This window comes from Procambarus clarkii, chromosome 39, assembly GCF_040958095.1.
Source record: "Procambarus clarkii isolate CNS0578487 chromosome 39, FALCON_Pclarkii_2.0, whole genome shotgun sequence".
NCBI lineage: Eukaryota > Metazoa > Arthropoda > Malacostraca > Decapoda > Cambaridae > Procambarus > Procambarus clarkii.
Window position 1 is genome coordinate 15,543,298 of NC_091188.1, and position 19,387 is coordinate 15,562,684.

General features: G+C 43.1%; 1 protein-coding gene across 1 annotated transcript; it reads left to right on the forward strand.

Moving 5' to 3' along the window:
* The first annotated feature begins 7,325 nt into the window (after positions 1–7,325).
* LOC123760464 (collagen alpha-2(IV) chain-like) lies at positions 7,326–17,111 on the forward strand. The gene is made up of 2 exons (XM_069338029.1): positions 7,326–7,379; positions 15,378–17,111. The coding sequence occupies exons 1-2, from the start codon at positions 7,326–7,328 to the stop codon at positions 17,109–17,111; spliced, it is 1,788 nt and encodes a 595-aa protein (XP_069194130.1).
* Positions 17,112–19,387: the final 2,276 nt, after the last annotated feature.

Genomic DNA, 19,387 nt, shown 5'->3' on the forward strand with positions numbered 1-19,387 from the left:
CGTGCTCCCCGCAGTAAGTCAACGAATTCCTTTGGAGGCTTCAGGCTGAAAGCACAAGGTAAATAAGGAGTCAGCAAGCAGTTGAGTCGCTTAGGCAGTCTGTATGTGGGTGTGAGTATCTGTCTTATGATCGGCCGAAGTGGGTTTTCAGGCTTGTGGGTCTTGACATTTCCATAGCATACCCAGGTTTGTATTCCCCAATAACTTTTGGCAGGTGGAGTCCGGATTTCTTGGCGTCCACAGTTTCGATTAATCTGTTTACCTTTGTTTTCAACATGGCTGTATTGTCCTTCGTTACCCTTTGGAATTTAGTTCGGTTAGAGAGTATAAGAGTAGGGAGTAGATGGTTCATTTTCGCCAGATATTCGTCTTTTTTAAGACAAACGTATATTGGCGACTTGTCACCTCTCCTGATGACTATCTCCTTGTTCTCACGAAGGCTCTTAGCTGCCGCTTTGAGCTCCCCGAGCTCAAAGCGGTGCTTCTGAGTATGGTGCTTCTGTAGTTGCCTCGAATCTTTCCTCCTCCTGCAATAAGTTCTGCTTGCAAGGGACCTAGTCTGACTAGAAAGTCAGACAAGATATAAAAATGAATGTTGGAGAATTGATTTTTCAATTGCCATCGACAGTGAAAAGAAACATAAGATATATTGAGAAAATTCGTGTTACAATTATTAATCGTACCTTTTCGGTCATATTTAACAACATATGTTTAAAGAAAGACTGCTACCAAAATATATTAATATGTATACCATTATATTATTTATATATATATATATATATATATATATATATATATATATATATATATATATAATATATATATACATATATATATATATATACATATATATATATTTATATATATATATATATATATACATATATATATATATGTCGTACCTAGTAGCCAGAACTCACTTCTCAGCCTACTATGCAAGGCCCGATTTGCCTAATAAGCCAAGTTTTCATGAATTAATTGTTTTTCGACTACCTAACCTACCTAACCTAACCTAACCTAACTTTTTCTGCTACCTAACCTAGCCTAACCTATAAAGATAGGTTAGGTTAGGTTAGGTAGGGTTGGTTAGGTTTGGTCATATATCTACGTTAATTTTAACTCCAATAACAAAAAATTGACCTCATACATGATGAAATGGGTAGCTTTATCATTTCATAAGAAAAAAATTAGAGAAAATATATCAATTCAGGAAAACTTGGCTTATTAGGCAAATCTGGCCTTGCATAGTAGGCTGAGAAGTGCGTTCTGGCTACTAGGTACGACATATATATATATATATATATACATATATATATATATATATATATATATATATATATATATATATATATATATATACATATATATATATATATATATATGTCGTACCTAGTAGCCAGAACTCACTTCTCAGCCTACTATTCAAGGCCCGATTTGCCTAATAAGCCAAGTTTTCCTGAATTAATATATTTACTATAATTTTTTTCTTATGAAATGATAAAGCAACCCTTTTCTCTATGTATGAGGTCAATTTTTTTTTATTGGAGTTAAAATTAACGTAGATATATGACCGAACCTAACCAACCCTACCTAACCTAACCTAACCTATATTTATAGGTAAGGTTAGGTTAGGTAGCCAAAAAAAGCTAGGTTAGGTTAGGTTAGGTAGGTTAGGTAGACGAAAAAACATTAATTCATGAAAACTTGGCTTATTAGGCAAATCGGGCCTTGAATAGTAGGCTGAGAAGTGCGTTCTGGCTATTAGGTACGACATATATATATATATATATATATATATATATATATGTCGTACCTAGTAGCCAGAACGCACTTCTCGGCCTACTATGCAAGGCCCGATTTGCCTAATAAGCCAAGTTTTCCTGAATTAATATATTTTCTCTAATTTTTTTCTTATGAAATGATAAAGCTACCCATTTCATTATGTATGAGGTCATTTTTTTTTTATTGGAGTTAAAATTAACGTAGATATATGACCGAACCTAACCAACCCTACCTAACCTAACCTATCTTTATAGGTTAGGTTAGGTTAGGTAGCCGAAAAAGTTAGGTTAGGTTAGGTTAGGTAGTCGAAAAACCATTAATTCATGAAAACTTGGCTTATTAGGCAAATTGGGTCTTGCATAGTAGGCTGAGAAGTGCGTTCTGGCTACTAGGTACGACATATTTTATATATATATATATATATATATATATATATATATATATATATATATATATATATATATATATGTCGTACCTAATAGCCAGAACGCACTTCTCGGCCTACTATTCAAGGCCCGATTTGCCTAATAAGCCAAGTTTTCATGAATTAATGTTTTTTCGTCTACCTAACCTACCTAACCTAACTTAGCTTTTTTTGGCTACCTAACCTAACCTTACCTATAAATATAGGTTAGGTTAGGTTAGGTAGGGTTGGTTAGGTTCGGTCATATATCTACGTTAATTTTAACTCCAATAAAAAAAATTGACCTCATACATAGAGAAAAGGGTTGCTTTATCATTTCATAAGAGAAAAATTATAGTAAATATATTAATTCAGGAAAACTTGGCTTATTAGGCAAATCGGGCCTTGAATAGTAGGCTGAGAAGTGAGTTCTGGCTACTAGGTACGACATATATATATATATATATATATATATATATATATATATATATATATATATATATATATATAATATGTCGTATCTAGTAGCCAGAACGCACTTCTCAGCCTACTATGCAAGACCCAATTTGCCTAATAAGCCAAGTTTTCATGAATTAATGGTTTTTCGACTACCTAACCTACCTAACCTAACCTAACTTTTTCGGCTACCTAACCTAACCTATAAAGATAGGTTAGGTTAGGTTAGGTTAGGTAAGGTTGGTTAGGTTCGGTCATATATCTACGTTAATTTTAACTCCAATTAAAAAAAATTGACCTCATACATAATGAAATGGGTAACTTTATCATTTCATAAGAAAACAATGAGAAAATATATTAATTCAGGAAAACTTGGCTTATTAGGCAAATCGGGCCTTGCATAGTAGGCTGAGTACGACGTTCTGGCTACTAGGTACGACATGTATATATATATATATATATATATATATATATATATATATATATATATATATATATATATATATATATATATATATATATATACATAGACCGAATTCACTAATAAATTTGTAACTAGGTTCCTAATTATTTATTAGGTAAGCGGAAAAAATTATTCCATATACGGTAATAAAGAGTCTAAATTAAAGGAAGTAAAATAAAACTTAATTAACATAAACATTACGAGAAAAATTCAAGATGTTTTAAAATGTGAGAGAACGTGAAATGCAAAAATCTGAGTTAATTCCTCACTCCTGCCATTACCATTCTTTAATTTGGTCGCTCTCTCCTGCCTCCGCCATCTCCCTCTTAATGAACTGTCTGACGCCTCAAGCATAGCTGGACGGAGGTTTGGAGCCACGTGTGGGAGGAAGGCTTGGGTGTGGGTGTTGGGGCCACTTGTGGGAGGATGGCTTGGAGGCATGTTTTGATGCCCATAGTGGGAAGAAGGTTTCGATATGGGAACTGAAGCCAGTTGTGGGAATGCCTAGTATTTAGGTGTTGGAGCCAGCTGTCGGAGGTAGGCTTGGGTATGGGTGCTGAAACCAGTTACATATGGGTTTGGAGGCGAGTGTTTTACGGAGGTTCAGCCTGTATTCCCCTATTCCCTCATATAAGAGTTATGATTCCCTCTCTGATAACCAGAAAATAACCAGAATGAGTTTAGCTGATATTACAACACTTAAAGGGAAGCAAGATGCTGCAGTTATAAGCAATTTCGATTTTCAGATTATCTGGGCAGAGGCTAGGAGACGCGTCCATCATCAATATGGCGGTGCAGCTCGCGAAACATGTGAGCTTTCCCGCTGGAGGCGACCCCCCAGTGCATGCTGGGTACAGCGTTAGGTGTGGCGCGATTGGTCGGCGGCGGGAGCTAGGACAGGCTGACCAATGGCGTCGATCAATGGGCATGATGTAGCATGACGTCAGGCGCCCCTGCAAGGAAGGCGGAAATCTGACTCACTGGCAACCAAGGGGCCTGCTGAGCGGGGGTGCGCTCAAGCGATTATCCGTTCTGGAGAGGTATAGGCCTCCAGAAGTAAATTCTATCAGCTACCTTGTACTAACGAAGAGGAAGGCCTGTCGACTCCCAGGGAGTATGAGGTCGAGCTGGAGGGTGTGAAATAGCACCCAAGGCTCGGTGACGACGGCGCTCCTGGGTAACTTCGAGAGGCGGCGCTGAGGTGGTTGTAGGACAACCCGCGGGCTGTGCACGATGGCAGAGCTTTGTTTAAAATATTTGGTAGCAATCCAGGTCGGGTGCAGCTCCACAACTGCTTACATGGGAGAAGAATTCACTCGACGAAGCTATGCGTGAGGCGGTGGACCAGTACGTGGAATTGTATTAGTCTGGGTAGGCCAGGCGACATCAGTTGGAGCTTCATGGAGCGAGCGGCTCCAAGGGAGGAGTCATTTACCAACAAGAGGACGTCTCAACGTCGTGGGCGTGCTTCGTTGTGCGCCTACAGTCGCTCTAGTAGCAGTTGATGTACCCTTTCATTTTCCCCCTTTGTGTTTAGGAAGAGTGTTATATACAAATAAAGTGATTATCAGAAATTCCGTGAGGAGTGACATCGGACATAAAGCAGCATTGTTATTAATTATTGTTTACCGGCGATTATGTTTTCACGAGATCATTAAGTGGTGATTTAAAGGCAACGTTTTTGGAAAGGCGTTTTAATTATAATACAATATTATATATATATATATATATATATATATATATATATATATATATATATATATATATATATATATATATATATGCGAACAAGCCTGAATGGTCCCCAGGACTATATGCAACTGAAAACTCACACCCCAGAAGTGACTCAAACCCATACTGCCAGGAGCAACGCAACTGGTATGTACATGACGCCTTAATCGGCTTGACCATCACGACTGGACATAAGGAAGTGATAGCCGAAGCTATTTGAACCCCCCCCCCCCCCCGCCGGCACCTGGATGGTAATCTTGGGCATAGCATTTTATCAAATCACCTCATTCCTCACGTGTGCCCCAAAGAATATGCGGTCATATTCAATGAGACATGTTAAAAAGAAAACCTGCTGCCAGTATACACCAATATATATTATATAAAATATATATATATATATATATATATATATATATATATATATATATATATATATATATATATATATATATATATGTCGTACCTAGTAGCCAGAACGCACTTCTCGGCCTACTATGCAAGGCCCGATTTGCCTAAAAAGCCAAGTTTTCCTGAATTAATATATTTTCTCTAATTTTTTCTTATGAAATGATAAAGCTACCCATTTCATTATGTATGAGGTCAATTTTTTTTATTGGAGTTAAAATTAACGTAGATATATGACCGAACCTAACCAACCCTACCTAACCTAACCTAACCTATCTTTATAGGTTAGGTTAGGTAGCCGAAAACGTTAGGTTAGGTAGGTTAGGTAGTCGAAAAACAATTCATAAAAACTTGGCTTACTAGGCAAATTGGGCCTTGCATAGTAGGCAGAGAAGTGCGTTCTGGCTACTAGGTACGATATATATATATATATATATATATATATATATATATATATATATATATATATATATATATATATATATATATATATATATATATATGCGGAAAATCCACAGAGAAATGTGAAAGGATTGAGTTTGGTGTTGACAACAGCTTTAATCAGGCCAAAACGTTCACTTCCTTTCACATTTCTCTGTGGATTTTCCGCATAAAAATGATCAGTGTTCTGTGATCGTCAATTGCATATTATATATATATATATATATATATATATATATATATATATATATATATATATATATATATATATATATATATATATATATATATATATATATATATATGTGTGTGTGTGTGTGTGTGTGTGTGTGTGTGTGTGTGTGTGTGTGTGTGTGTGTGTGTGTGTGTGTGTGTGTGTGTGTGTAAGTAATTTAGAAGATACCAGGTTATATCTGTAATTAAACACATTACTGTGGTCAATTACATCTAGGAGAGTTCTGTCGTCGTTTTACTGTCTCTTAGTTTACTCTAAAAGTCTAATGCCAAGGCCGCGTTAATTACTCTAAAAGTAATTAATGCGACCTGGGGTAATGACCATGAACTTATGGCTCTAAGTAATATCTCTAACTCACTACAGAAGTATTCCTAAGTACAGACACTACTTCATAACTCATTATATGCACTTATTTACAGGGACCTAATAGATATCGATCAGTTTTCCCAATTTTATAATAATATACGCATGGTCTACTTTAATTTTATAATTAGTAAATAAATATAAATTTATATATTAATTTTTGAGGAGAGGGACGGGAGTGAAAATGGGAGAAGAGGCCAGGTCTATTTTTTATTTACTTTAGTAAATCGGAATTTGTAATATATTTATCTTTTATCTACATATAATATTTAATAGTTTTGTTAAAACAATTTTTGTTCATCATTAGTATTCTGTAGTCGGTATGGAGGGGAAACTACAATTTTGTTAGTCATTGTATCGCAATCTTTTAGATATAATTTTGTAAGAAAAATATTTTTTATGGATATTCCGAATACTTTTTTATAATATTTAATCAAGGCTCATAATGGGTAAATTGGCTTTTTGTGAACTACTATGGCCAAACTATAGAGCCAAGAAGTATTATATTTTTTTTCGAACTCACCACAGTCTCACTTATTAGTTCATATACTAAAATTATTTCTTGAATTTTGTAAACAAAAATTGTGGGAGACTCTAAATAAATGTTGCAGTTGTGCATGTGTTGCCCCGACACATTGACATCGTGGCTCAAAGTGAACTCAAATGGTGTGAATCCTAGTGGAGGTGAATGACATACCGAGGTGCTCTGTCCAAATGATTTTTCACGATGATTTAGTTACACCCCCAGACATTCACATCTGTTGTATATTTTACTTCTAACAATGGCATTCCCCTAAAACCTTTACTTCTAACCATATTATTTTCCTAAAACTTTTACTTGTAACCAGGTCATTCCCCCAAAACAATGTCAACATAGGGACTGCTAAGGTTTGACTAATCCTTTTATCAACTCTAACTGTACCTTCCATTCTGATCCTCTGTTAAATCAAGGCTATGTATTAACTCCAGTTAGTGCAGCATTAGTTTTTCCAACACCTTCCAACAGGAGACATCCCCCAATCCTCTTGGTACCCGAGTTAAAGACAATGCCAGACATCCTTCGAGGTGTTGAGTCCCCTCCAGCTGTTGCATCTTGGCAGGTGAGTGATATTCCTTCGTCTCAACCGAACCAGTTTACCAACTAGGACGAGGAGGAGAAGGAGAGTATGGACAAAATTACACAGGACTTTCCCCCTATGTAAGAAGTATAGGGGTGTGACCTATAAAAAATTGTTTCTCCTTCACGTGAAACTCAACCTTTCGATTATTTAACATTTGAACTACATCTAAATGTGAACAAAATATAAAATTTAGGCCTTTGATAATGAAATGTTTACAAAATTTCCTAAAGCTGGTGATTAATTAGCGAATTCACAAGACACACTCTAAAGGATACGCAAATATCACCTAGTGGATCATCGTCATCATCAGAGTACGATCAATGATGGGAGGATGATCCATATATATTATACTTAACTGGCGCCGAATCCCCCCCCCCCCCCCCCCCCCCCCCCCCACCAAAAAATAGATACGTTATCTTGGAGGCTATTTGAGAAAATGCACTATATGTATGCATACTTAAAGTTGAGTGTGCTGTAATACACCTGTAAAATATGTGTCTACTCTTGTAAAAAAAAATACTCAATATTAATGAATGTTATGTGTGATGTAAATATTAATACAACACTGTAAATTATCTATTTTTTGTTTGTGCCCGAGAGGTTGTATTTAAATGACAATAAAATATATTTTTTCTTAATATAATTACAGAATATATACAACTGTCTTGCCTGGGTTGGGATGGGTTGAGTTAGGATAGGTTGGGTTGGGTTGGTTTGGATTGGGTTGGGTGGGTGGTTTGGGTTGGACTGGGTGGGTGGGTGGGTTGGGTTGGGTTGGGTGGGTGGGTGGGTTGGGTTGGTTTGGATTGGGTTGGGTGGGTGGGTTGGGTTGGGTTGGACGAACTTTTCCCTTTTTTTAACGATTGAAGATAATATATAAATAGGAAGAATTCAATTGTTCCAAATTCTTCCCATTGAGTATATTGGCGCCTGGGACTTCGTGTGCACTTTATGCTGTATGTTTGTATGTATGGTGATAAATGATTGTATCTCAGCTTTTAATAATAATTTATTTAAATGTGACATGCACCCTGTTTTAACCAAGGTAACAGTCATTAGATGGGGACTTTTATACATCCATGCATCTCTTTATCTGTATATCTGTATATCCTTCCATCCATCTATCCACCAGTCTATCCAACTATCAATTCATCTGTTTATTGATCCTTCATCTATCTATCCATCCACCAAACCGCTAGTAAACCCCTTATCTACTAGCTAACCCATTATAATTAACTAGATAATGGGTTATCTACCAACCCTGTTTATTGATGGCTCATTTATTTCTTGTCAATTTACAGCCTAGTGTCTTCTTCAGGACAACTGTCTATCAGCAGCGGTATATTCACTGCCAGTCCACTGTCTATCGGCAGCCCACGGACTACTGGCAGCTGATTCTCATCTGGCTACACAGAGTCTACTGGCAAATGAAGCCTACTGTCTAATGACAGTAAACAATCTACTGGCAACTGAAGCTTACTCTCTACTAACAGTCTACTGGGAACTGAAGCTCACTGTCTACTGACAGTCTACTTGCAACTGAGGCATACTTTCTACTGACAGTCAACAGTCTACTGGCAACTGAAGCGTACAGCTACTGACAGTCAACAGTCCACTAAAGCATACTGTCTACTGACAGTCTACTGGCAACTGAAGCTTACTTTCTACTGGCAGTCAACAGTCTACTGGCAACTGCAGCATACTGTCTACTGACAGTCTACTGGCAAGTGAAGCATACTGTCTACTAACAGTCAACAGTCTACTGGCAACTGAAGCATACTGTCTACTAACAGTCTACTGGCAACTGAAGCATACTGTCTACTAACAGTCTACTGGCAACTGAAGCATACTGTCTACTAACAGTCTACTGGCAAGTGAAGCATACTGTCTACTAACAGTCAACAGTCTACTGGCAAGTGAAGCATACTGTCTACTGACAGTCAACAGTCTACTGGCAAGTGAAGCATACTGTATACTAACAGTCTACTGGCAACTGCAGCATACTGTCTACTAACAGTCTACTGGCAAGTGAAGCATACTGTCTACTAACAGTCTACTGGCAAGTGAAGCATACTGTCTACTAACAGTCTACTGGCAAGTGAAGCATACTGTCTACTAACAGTCTACTGGCAAGTGAAGCATACTGTCTACTAACAGTCAACAGTCTACTGGCAAGTGAAGCATATTGTCTACTAACAGTCTACTGGCAAGTGAAGCATACTGTCTACTAACAGTCTACTGGCAAGTGAAGCATACTGTCTACTAACAGTCTACTGGCAAGTGAAGCATACTGTCTACTAACAGTCTACTGGCAAGTGAAGCATACCGTCTACTAACAGTCTACTGGCAAGTGAAGCATACTGTCTACTAACAGTCTACTGGCAACTGAAGCATACTGTCTACTAACAGTCAACAGTCTACTGGCAAGTGAAGCATACTGTCTACTAACAGTCAACAGTCTACTGGAGTGAAGCATACTGTCTACTGACAGTCAACAGTCTACTGGCAGAGAGAGAGCGTGTCTGAGGGCGAGAAATAGAATGACTTGGTCTGACAAATTGAGATTTTGTCCCTGGAAGATATAATTTGGATGATTTGCAATATATGTCCAGATCACGAATTCATTTCACCCTTGTGTAGATGAATTACAGGATTGTGCTCAGCTTTCTGGAGGAGGGAGGACGGGTCCGGCTGATGGGGGGGGGGCGGGGGGGGGGGGGGGTAAGCAATATTGACTCCAGCACAGGCCAGGACTCTCGTGTCGGTCTGTACTTGTTTGTTCTTGTTTGTTTGTTACTCCCATTGTTTTAATTATATATAATTTCTAAATGTAGTGGGTTATTAAGGGATCACCGAGAGTGAACTTCACCTAGCAACAAGTTGATCTGATCAGCCTTAACACCGTACAGTGTCACGTCATTAAACGTTGGCAAGCCAGCTCATTTCAACTCTTTGTAGATTTAAATTAATAACATTATATGTTCTCTAAATTCTCTCTTGGTTCATTAGTTTAATATTAGTCAAATTAGATAAATAGATTTATAATTGACAAGTATTCATTAATCGGCATCCACCCCCTGATCTGGCAGGGCAGGGAGGGTGGAGACTCCATTATAGGCCCGGCCCCAACCTCAACAACACTTGCTATTGGCTGATTAGCAAAAGCAATTAGTTGGACATTTAAAGTAAGAACAACAGTGTGTATAGTGATTAACTAATGACTGACTGAGTGGAGAATACATAAGACTCCCAGCAGGAGTCCAGCGCTCCCTCACAGCTGGTAATACCAAAATATTGCAAACAGGAGAAGAGTTGGTTGGGCCTGGTACAACCAGACTAGGGGCGTCTGGACTTCCATTGACACACCCTTTTCCTGGTCCATTGGTATACTTATTGAAACGAACATTGTCCACTTTCCCATATTGGTGCAGTATGTGAATAATAGTTCCATTCAACATTTCAAATGGCGCATCCTTCACAGAAACGTATGTAAACGTTTTGCTCAAATTTATCACTTGTACTGATCCTTTCCCATTAGGCAAACTGATAATGTCATCATCATACTTCTTTAGAAACTCTGAAAACGCCACATTGTTTTTAAATTTCCCCACCACTCTGTTCCCTGGCAGTGATTGGTAACCACATATTTCGTCCATCTTTATCTGTAACACATCGAAGATCGTCGTACAGACAAGGTCATAATCAGTGTTACTTGAGTCCTACGGACTCCTTCCGCTTGAGTGGAGGTGTGTAGGAGCCCATGACGGCACATATACCACCCCCAACGTGACGCTATCCGCCCATCAGTCAACACGCCGGCCAACAGCGACGACTTTTTTTTTTATTATTAATACATGAGGTACATCTGCATTAGTGCAGCTACCCTAGACAATATGAAGTGAAGTACAGTGTGTCAAAAAAGCTAACTACATGATGCTAAAAAAAATCCCCATCACACAGGATGGTTAGTCATACAGAGGCATGTGTCATAGGCAGTCTGCACTGGCAGACTCCGGATGCATTTTGAGGATATCATCAACACAAGAGTGAGTAAGGCAGCAGTGGTAATAAAAGTCCCCATCTCGCAGGATGGTTAGTTACACAGCGCCATAGCGCCATATGTTCAGTAGCCTGCACTGGCAAATTTTGGGTACACTGTGAGGATATCTTCAAGAATACGAGAGTGAATAAAGTAATTGCAAAGCTCCAGGTACCTCATGCCAACTGGTCTGAAAGGTCTAATAACTGGGCATTCAGTGATGTAGTGCGGGAGATCGTGCTGTAGTTCCTGCTCACAGAGTTTGCACCTGGAGTGCTCAGGATTGGGAGATCCGTCACCTGCAGCCACCTGCCACAGGTAACGGTAACCCAACCTGATCCTTGCAACCACTGTGTCGCACAGCCGAGTGGACGTTTTGTGATACCTATAAACATAGGTTTCAGATCTGAACAAATCATAGCTTTTTATACTAGTACTTTCAGGTCGTTAGGAGTCAGTAATTACTTTCCTATCAGACATGAGTGTTTGGACCAATACAGTTTTGACAGCAGAGATGGGGATACCTAGGAATATCAGACAGGTAGAGTGCACTTAAAAGGAATGTTAAGTTTAATGAGATTGTAGGCATTGTTGCTCAGCCATTTATCATAAAAGGAGTGAGTTGGTATGTCGGCACCAGTCAATAGGGTGTTAACAGCACTAAATAATTTGTCTCTGAGCAATGCAGGAGATGTAGGGTCTCTCATGACTTTAAGGCAAAAGGTAGTGTTGACTTGCATTATTCTCTAGTATGGTTGGAAGCTTCAGTTCTTCCCTCATGTTGATGATTCTTGTGCATCTCAGGGCACCAAGAATTATCCTCATGGCTTCATTCTGTACTACTTCAAGTTTATCCAACACAGAGGAGGGGAATTTAATTAAGTGCAAAGTATTATAATCAGCAAGAGATCTAACAAACATCATATAGAATAGTCTAGCAGCGATCACAAACACGTCCACCCACTAGACGCCAGTAGCAGAAACAGAACACGTCTGCTCACCACCACGTCCACGACACGACTCCTAAAAATTTTGTGAGGATTATGGGATGTCATTGGTAAAGACTTTGTGCAAGTGGTGCAGTATAGCATACAGCAATTCGTCAAATTTGAATATTCAATCTGTCAACTTATCGAAGCAGTGCTCTGTTGCACTAGGTAAAAATTCATGGAATTATTTCCAGCTGTGGAGTTCTCCTCAGGTTGGTGGAAGACGCAGACACCATTACAGAACCTGTATGCTACTTGTCCCTTCAGGAAGTTTAGGCTACGACAGAGGACGACATAAATGAATCCAGTTAAGCCATAAACTTTGTTAACTCATTGATAAATAACTCATATTTAACTGAGCAATCATATTTAGTTGAGTAATTGAGTATTATTCCTACGCCTTGCACATAAATTAATATCACTAGTCCTTTACCTCCTCATACTTGGTTGATTCGTATATGTTTAGTACTTGTGAACCAGATGAATGGTTAAGAACTGACCTATAGATTAGTTTACCTCAAGGATTAGGTAAATTAGGATTAGTAGGGTAGAGAGAATTCCTCCACATTTTTGAGATTTTGATGGCATTACTAGATACGACTTGTGAGTACAGCCCGTTGTCTAGTCTTGTCCTCCCATTAAAATGATGTCCTAAACTACCCGACCTAATCTATCCCAAACGAACCGATTAAACAAAGCACAGAAAAAGTGATTATTTGTGAGCTGCTATGATTGAGCTCCTCAGACCAATTCCATAACCATGAGGAACTAAACCCACCCTTAAACCACCGGGATAATTATCTAGATATTTGTGAGGTCTGAGAGCATATTACATTTCCAGTAATAGTCTACATGTAAACTGGCAAATAAACCTTTGTCGTAAACAGAGATTGTTATTAATAACTTTATTGTAAAATAAATCGTTGGTTTAAAATATAAAAAAGTGAATGCTGAAAAAGTTTTCTTTAAATATTTTTGTTTTCTGTAAGAGGAATTCACTAGCACACTCAAGTAGTTTTCGAATTTCATGTCACAATCGTCAATAATAAACCGTATTACTGTAACCAAACATAATGAAACATAACCTAACCACCTCTCCAAATCTTACCCTAAAATAACCATTACCTAATGATGGGGGAGAGTATTTGTAGCATTAATTATACACGATAATAGCACTAATTATGTAGTCGTTTCGAATCAATTACCTTGAGCGGGTCTCCTCCCCGATGACAGGTTGAATAGTACATCATATTTCAACCATTGGGATTTCGACGTTAAGATGCAATGTATTATTTGTGAGGACAGGTTGGTGAGTGAACACTCTTAACCAGGCCTCAGGCCATAATATATACGTGCTTAATATTTAAAGGTATTTCCACAGCAGCCTAGCAATTAGAGCATCGTATCGAATGCAACTTTGCTATTTTCTAATTAAAGTTAAGAAGAATATGAGTGTTTCATCTGGGTAATTAATAGTAGTGAGTGGGACGTTCATCATTGATAATTTCCCTAGCATACTTTTTGAGAAAAGTGTATTGTTCCAGTGATTAGAGCTATATATAACATTGAACCCAAGTGGTGAGTGCAATTTGATAATGACAATTGTCTTCGCTGGGAACAGTAGCCTGGTGGATAGTACAAGAGTTGTTTAGTGGGTTCAAGGGCCGGGTGGTAGGTTGAAGAGTCAAGTGGAAGGTACAGGAGACCGTAGTGAGTACAGAACGCCAGGTTGAGAAAAATAGGTGCCAGGTGGTGGGTTAAAATGACAGACGGTACAGATGTCAAATGGTGGATACGGAAGCCTAGGGGGAAGTACATGGAACAGATGGAGAGTAGTTGAGGTAGGTGGAACCGAAGGTAGCCGGGTGGAGGAGCCAGGAGGTGCCTAGGTGAGGGAGGGGCCGGGAGGTGAGTGGAGATGCAGACCAGGAGTCGGGTGGCGGCTGTCACGCCACACGGCCATTAGCGAGCCCTCGTTTCCTGCGGCTTATTTTCTGCAGTGCCTTTACGTTATTATACGTCTCTTTCTATCACTGTCGATTATAGCATTCATAACCGATAAAATATCACAGGTGCCGATAATAAACAAAATTACACGTTGGAAATTTCGTAGGGAAAGACTACGAGTGTAACCAATGACTTTCCACTGCTATTGGCGCCCTTTTTGTATCTGTGATGCCACAGTGTCCCGCCGCACCCTCACAGTGGCGTCCCGGCCCGTCGCGCCCCCCACAGTGGCGTCCCGGCCCGTCGCGCCCACCACAGTGGCGTCCCGGCCCGCCGCGCCCCCACAGTGGCGTCCCGGCCCGTCGCGCCCACCACAGTGGCGTCCCGGCCCGCCGCGCCCCCACAGTGGCGTCCCGGCCCGTCGCGCCCACCACAGTGGCGTCCCGGCCCGTCGCGCCCACCACAGTGGCGTCCCGGCCCGTCGCGCCCCCCACAGTGGCGTCCCGGCCCGCCGCGCCCCCCACAGTGGCGTCCCGGCCCGTCGCGCCCCCCACAGTGGCGACCCGGCCCGTCGCGCCCCCACACAGTGGCGTCCCGGCCCGTCGCGCCCCCCACAGTGGCGACCCGGCCCGTCGCGCCCCCCACAGTGGCGTCCCGGCCCGTCGCGCCCCCCACAGTGGCGACCCGCCCCGTCGCGCCCCCCACAGTGGCGTCCCGGCCCGTCGCGCCCCCCACAGTGGCGACCCGGCCCGTCGCGCCCCCCACAGTGGCGTCCCGGCCCGTCGCGCCCCCCACAGTGGCGTCCCGGCCCGTCGCGCCCCCCACAGTGGCGTCCCGGCCCGCCGTGCCCCCCACAGTAGCGTCCCGGCCCGCCGCGCCCCCACAGTGGCGTCCCGGCCCGCCTGTGAGGCCCCTCTCGTAACTGGCGGTCACAAGAAGCATCACGAAATAGATATTAAAGGCAATTACATCTGAGGGGAAATTTGTTTTGTCTGTTGTAAGGAGCAGGGAGCACTGCAGGAGCAGGGAGCACTGCAGGAGCAGGGAGCACTGCAGGAGCAGGGAGCGCCGCTGGTGCAGGGAGCACTGCTGGTGCAGGGAGCGCCGCTGGTGCAGGGAGCACTGCAGGAGCAGGGAGCGCCGCTGGTGCAGGGAGCACTGCAGGAGCAGGGAGCGCCGCTGGTGCAGGGAGCACTGCTGGTGCAGGGAGCGCCGCTGGTGCAGGGAGCACTGCAGGAGCAGGGAGCGCCGCTGGTGCAGGGAGCACTGCAGGAGCAGGGAGCGCCGCTGGTGCAGGGAGCACTGCTGGTGCAGGGAGCGCCGCTGGTGCAGGGAGCACTGCAGGAGCAGGGAGCGCCGCTGGTGCAGGGAGCACTGCTAGTGCAGGGAGCGCCGCTGGTGCAGGGAGCACTGCAGGAGCAGGGAGCGCCGCTGGTGCAGGGAGCACTGCAGGAGCAGGGAGCGCCGCTGGTGCAGGGAGCACTGCTGGTGCAGGGAGCGCCGCTGGTGCAGGGAGCACTGCAGGAGCAGGGAGCGCCGCTGGTGCAGGGAGCACTGCAGGAGCAGGGAGCGCCGCTGGTGCAGGGAGCACTGCAGGAGCAGGGAGCGCCGCTGGTGCAGGGAGCACTGCAGGAGCAGGGAGCGCCGCTGGTGCAGGGAGCACTGCAGGAGCAGGGAGCGCCGCTGGTGCAGGGAGCGCCGCTGGTGCAGGGAGCGCCGCTGGTGCAGGGAGCGCCGCTGGTGCAGGGAGCGCCGCTGGTGCAGGGAGCGCCGCTGGTGCAGGGAGCACTGCAGGAGCAGGGAGCGCCGCTGGTGCAGGGAGCACTGCAGGAGCAGGGAGCGCCGCTGGTGCAGGGAGCACTGCAGGAGCAGGGAGCGCCGCTGGTGCAGGGAGCACTGCAGGAGCAGGGAGCGCCGCTGGTGCAGGGAGCACTGCAGGAGCATGGAGCGCCGCTGGTGCAGGGAGCGCCGCTGGTGAAGGGAGCCCCGCTGGTGAAGGGAGCGCCGCTGGTGCAGGGAGCGCCGCTGGTGAAGGGAGCGCCGCTGGTGAAGGGAGCGCCGCTGGTGAAGGGAGCGCCGCTGGTGAAGGGAGCGCCGCTGGTGAAGGGAGCGCCGCTGGTGAAGGGAGCGCCGCTGGTGCAGGGAGCGCCGCTGGTGAAGGGAGCGCCGCTGGTGAAGGGAGCGCCGCTGGTGAAGGGAGCGCCGCTGGTGCAGGGAGCGCCGCTGGTGCAGGGAGCGCCGCTGGTGCAGGGAGCGCCGCTGGTGCAGGGAGCGCCGCTGGTGCAGGGAGCGCCGCTGGTGCAGGGAGCGCCGCTGGTGCAGGGAGCGCCGCTGGTGCAGGGAGCGCCGCTGGTGCAGGGAGCGCCGCTGGTGAAGGGAGCGCCGCTGGTGAAGGGAGCGCCGCTGGTGAAGGGAGCGCCGCTGGTGAAGGGAGCGCCGCTGGTGAAGGGAGCGCCGCTGGTGAAGGGAGCGCCGCTGGTGAAGGGAGCGCCGCTGGTGAAGGGAGCGCCGCTGGTGAAGGGAGCGCCGCTGGTGAAGGGAGCGCCGCTGGTGAAGGGAGCGCCGCTGGTGAAGGGAGCGCCGCTGGTGAAGGGAGCGCCGCTGGTGAAGGGAGCGCCGCTGGTGAAGGGAGCGCCGCTGGTGAAGGGAGCGTCGCTGGTGCAGGGAGCGCCGCTGGTGCAGGGAGCGCCGCTGGTGCAGGGAGCGCCGCTGGACCTAGTGTTTCATACCGAGTAGGTTTCTATGTCCATTCAATTTAGCGTCCAACTCTCGTAGTAATGTTACACTTTGTTTAAACCTATTTTATTCGTTTTTCAATGGAATAAATTTTTAATATTTTCATTACTTGTTTTCATTAAATTTTTAATATTTTCATTATTCTCATTACTTGGGAGGAGTTGCAATATAAAAAACTTCCATCAAAACAAATGTTTGTAGGGAGACGAATACTTCTTAATATGACAAAAAAAAATCTGTATTTTGGCTGCTGTATAAAATGTTTAAAAAAAAATGTTAAGTTACATTCAGATCAGAGAGTTGTTGATGATAAGTGCATGTGAATATATATTAGTAAACGTTCTCAACCCAACTATAAGCCCAGTTGGATTGAAAAGGTATATGCAATATTTTCACCTTTCAAATGGGATTTATTCTGCCTTAATGTGATCATCGATTATTGTTCATTTCGTGCATATTAAATGTATATTATATATATATATATATATATATATATATATATATATATATATATATATATATATATATATATATATATATATATATATATATATATATATATATATATATATATATATATATATATATATATTGGTAGCAGTCTTTCTTGTAAACATATGTTCTTAAATATGACCGAAAAAGTAAGATTAATAATTCTAACACGAATTTTCTCAATATTTCTTATGTTTCATTTTACTGTCGATGGTAATTGAAAACTCAATTCTCCAAAATTCCTTTTTATTTCTAGTCTGACGCGACGCTTGAACGCATTTCGTAATAACTTATTACATTTTCAAAGACCTTAGTTTACACACACACAACTGTAACCTGAAAACACTAAACAGAGTTTTACTTATGCTAACACTAAACAGCTTGTCTTATATACTCGCATTTGGGTGAGGTGATATGTTGCAACAGTTGCTACTTCACGCTACAAACCAATGGAGAAACAGCAACATCGACGAAAACCTCCGTACTCGTATCAAGCAACACCTCGACATCCTCACAGATCGACATCACCACAGCACCGAAACCAGGATAATCAAGAAACTAACAACATTATATGGAGGACCTATGGTGAATCCACGACCAAGAGATGGCTTCCTGAACCTTTATTGGAATTAACCTCACTGAGGACCAAGTTACTCTCCTAAATCTGGCTATAAACTGTCACGTTATGTCCAGACCAAGTGAGAGGCCCGGAAAGTGGAGTTGGAGATCCTGTTGGACGACATATTCGACCTCGAGACACAAAAGAAGGTCACACCAAAGACACCTTCCAAGCAGAACTAATTGCAGGAGGAAAGATTCGATGCAACTACAGAAGCACCATACTGTCCCACGAGCTCAAAGCGGCAGCTAAGAGCCTTCGTGAGAACAAGGAGATAGTCGTCAGGAGAGGTGACTAGTCGCCAATATACGTCATTCTTAAAAAAAGACGAATATCTGGCGAAAATGAACCTCATACTATCTGACCAAACTAAATTCCAAAGGGAAACAAAGGACACTACAGCCGAATTGAAAACAAAGGTAAACAGATTGTTCGAAACTGTGAACGCCAAGATATCCGGACTCCACCTGCCAAAGATTATTGGGGAATACAAACCTGGTTATGCGTATGGATATGTCAAGACACACAAACCTGGAAACCCACTTCGGCCAATCATCAGCCAGATACCCACACCCACGTACAGACTGGTGAAGTGACTCAACGGCTTGCTGACTCCTTATGTACCTTGTGCTTTCAGCCTGAAGTCTCCAAAGGAATTTGTTGACTTACTGTGGGGAACACGGGCCACAGGGATAAGAGCCTCAGTGGACGTAGAATCACTGTTTAGCAACGTACCTGTGGATGAAACAATCGGGATGATAGCAGTGTGTATCGTGATCCGGCCTGTACTCCTCTTGACATACCAGAAAGCATTCTAAGGAAACTACTCCAAGCTTGTACTAAAGAGGCACCCTTCTTGAGCCCTGATGGGCACATGTATAAGCAAGTAGATGGAGTTGCCATGGGTTCTCCCCTAGGCGTCCTGTTTGCAAACTTCTACATGGGTACCATCGAACAGAAGGTCTTAGTTGACATGAACTTGAAACCTGCCATATACTGCAGGTATGTTGACGACATTTTTACACAGGTACCTGATGTCAGACGTCTGCAGGAGCTGAAGGAGGCATTCGAGCAGAATTCTGTGTTGTTTAACTTACGAGATGGAGAAGGATGGGAAGCTGCCCTTTCCACATGTAACAGTCATGGAAAGGAGCGGAAGTTTCCA

What these genes read in the sequence shown, in the direction of transcription:
- LOC123760464 (XM_069338029.1), top strand. Translation starts at nt 7,326, where the DNA reads ATGCCAGACATCCTTCGAGGTGTTGAGTCCCCTCCAGCTGTTGCATCT. An exon ending in CAGCTGTTGCATCTTGGCAG is followed by an intron (nt 7,380 to 15,377) that starts GTGAGTGATATT and finishes GTCTGTTGTAAG; the next exon opens with GAGCAGGGAGCACTGCAGGA.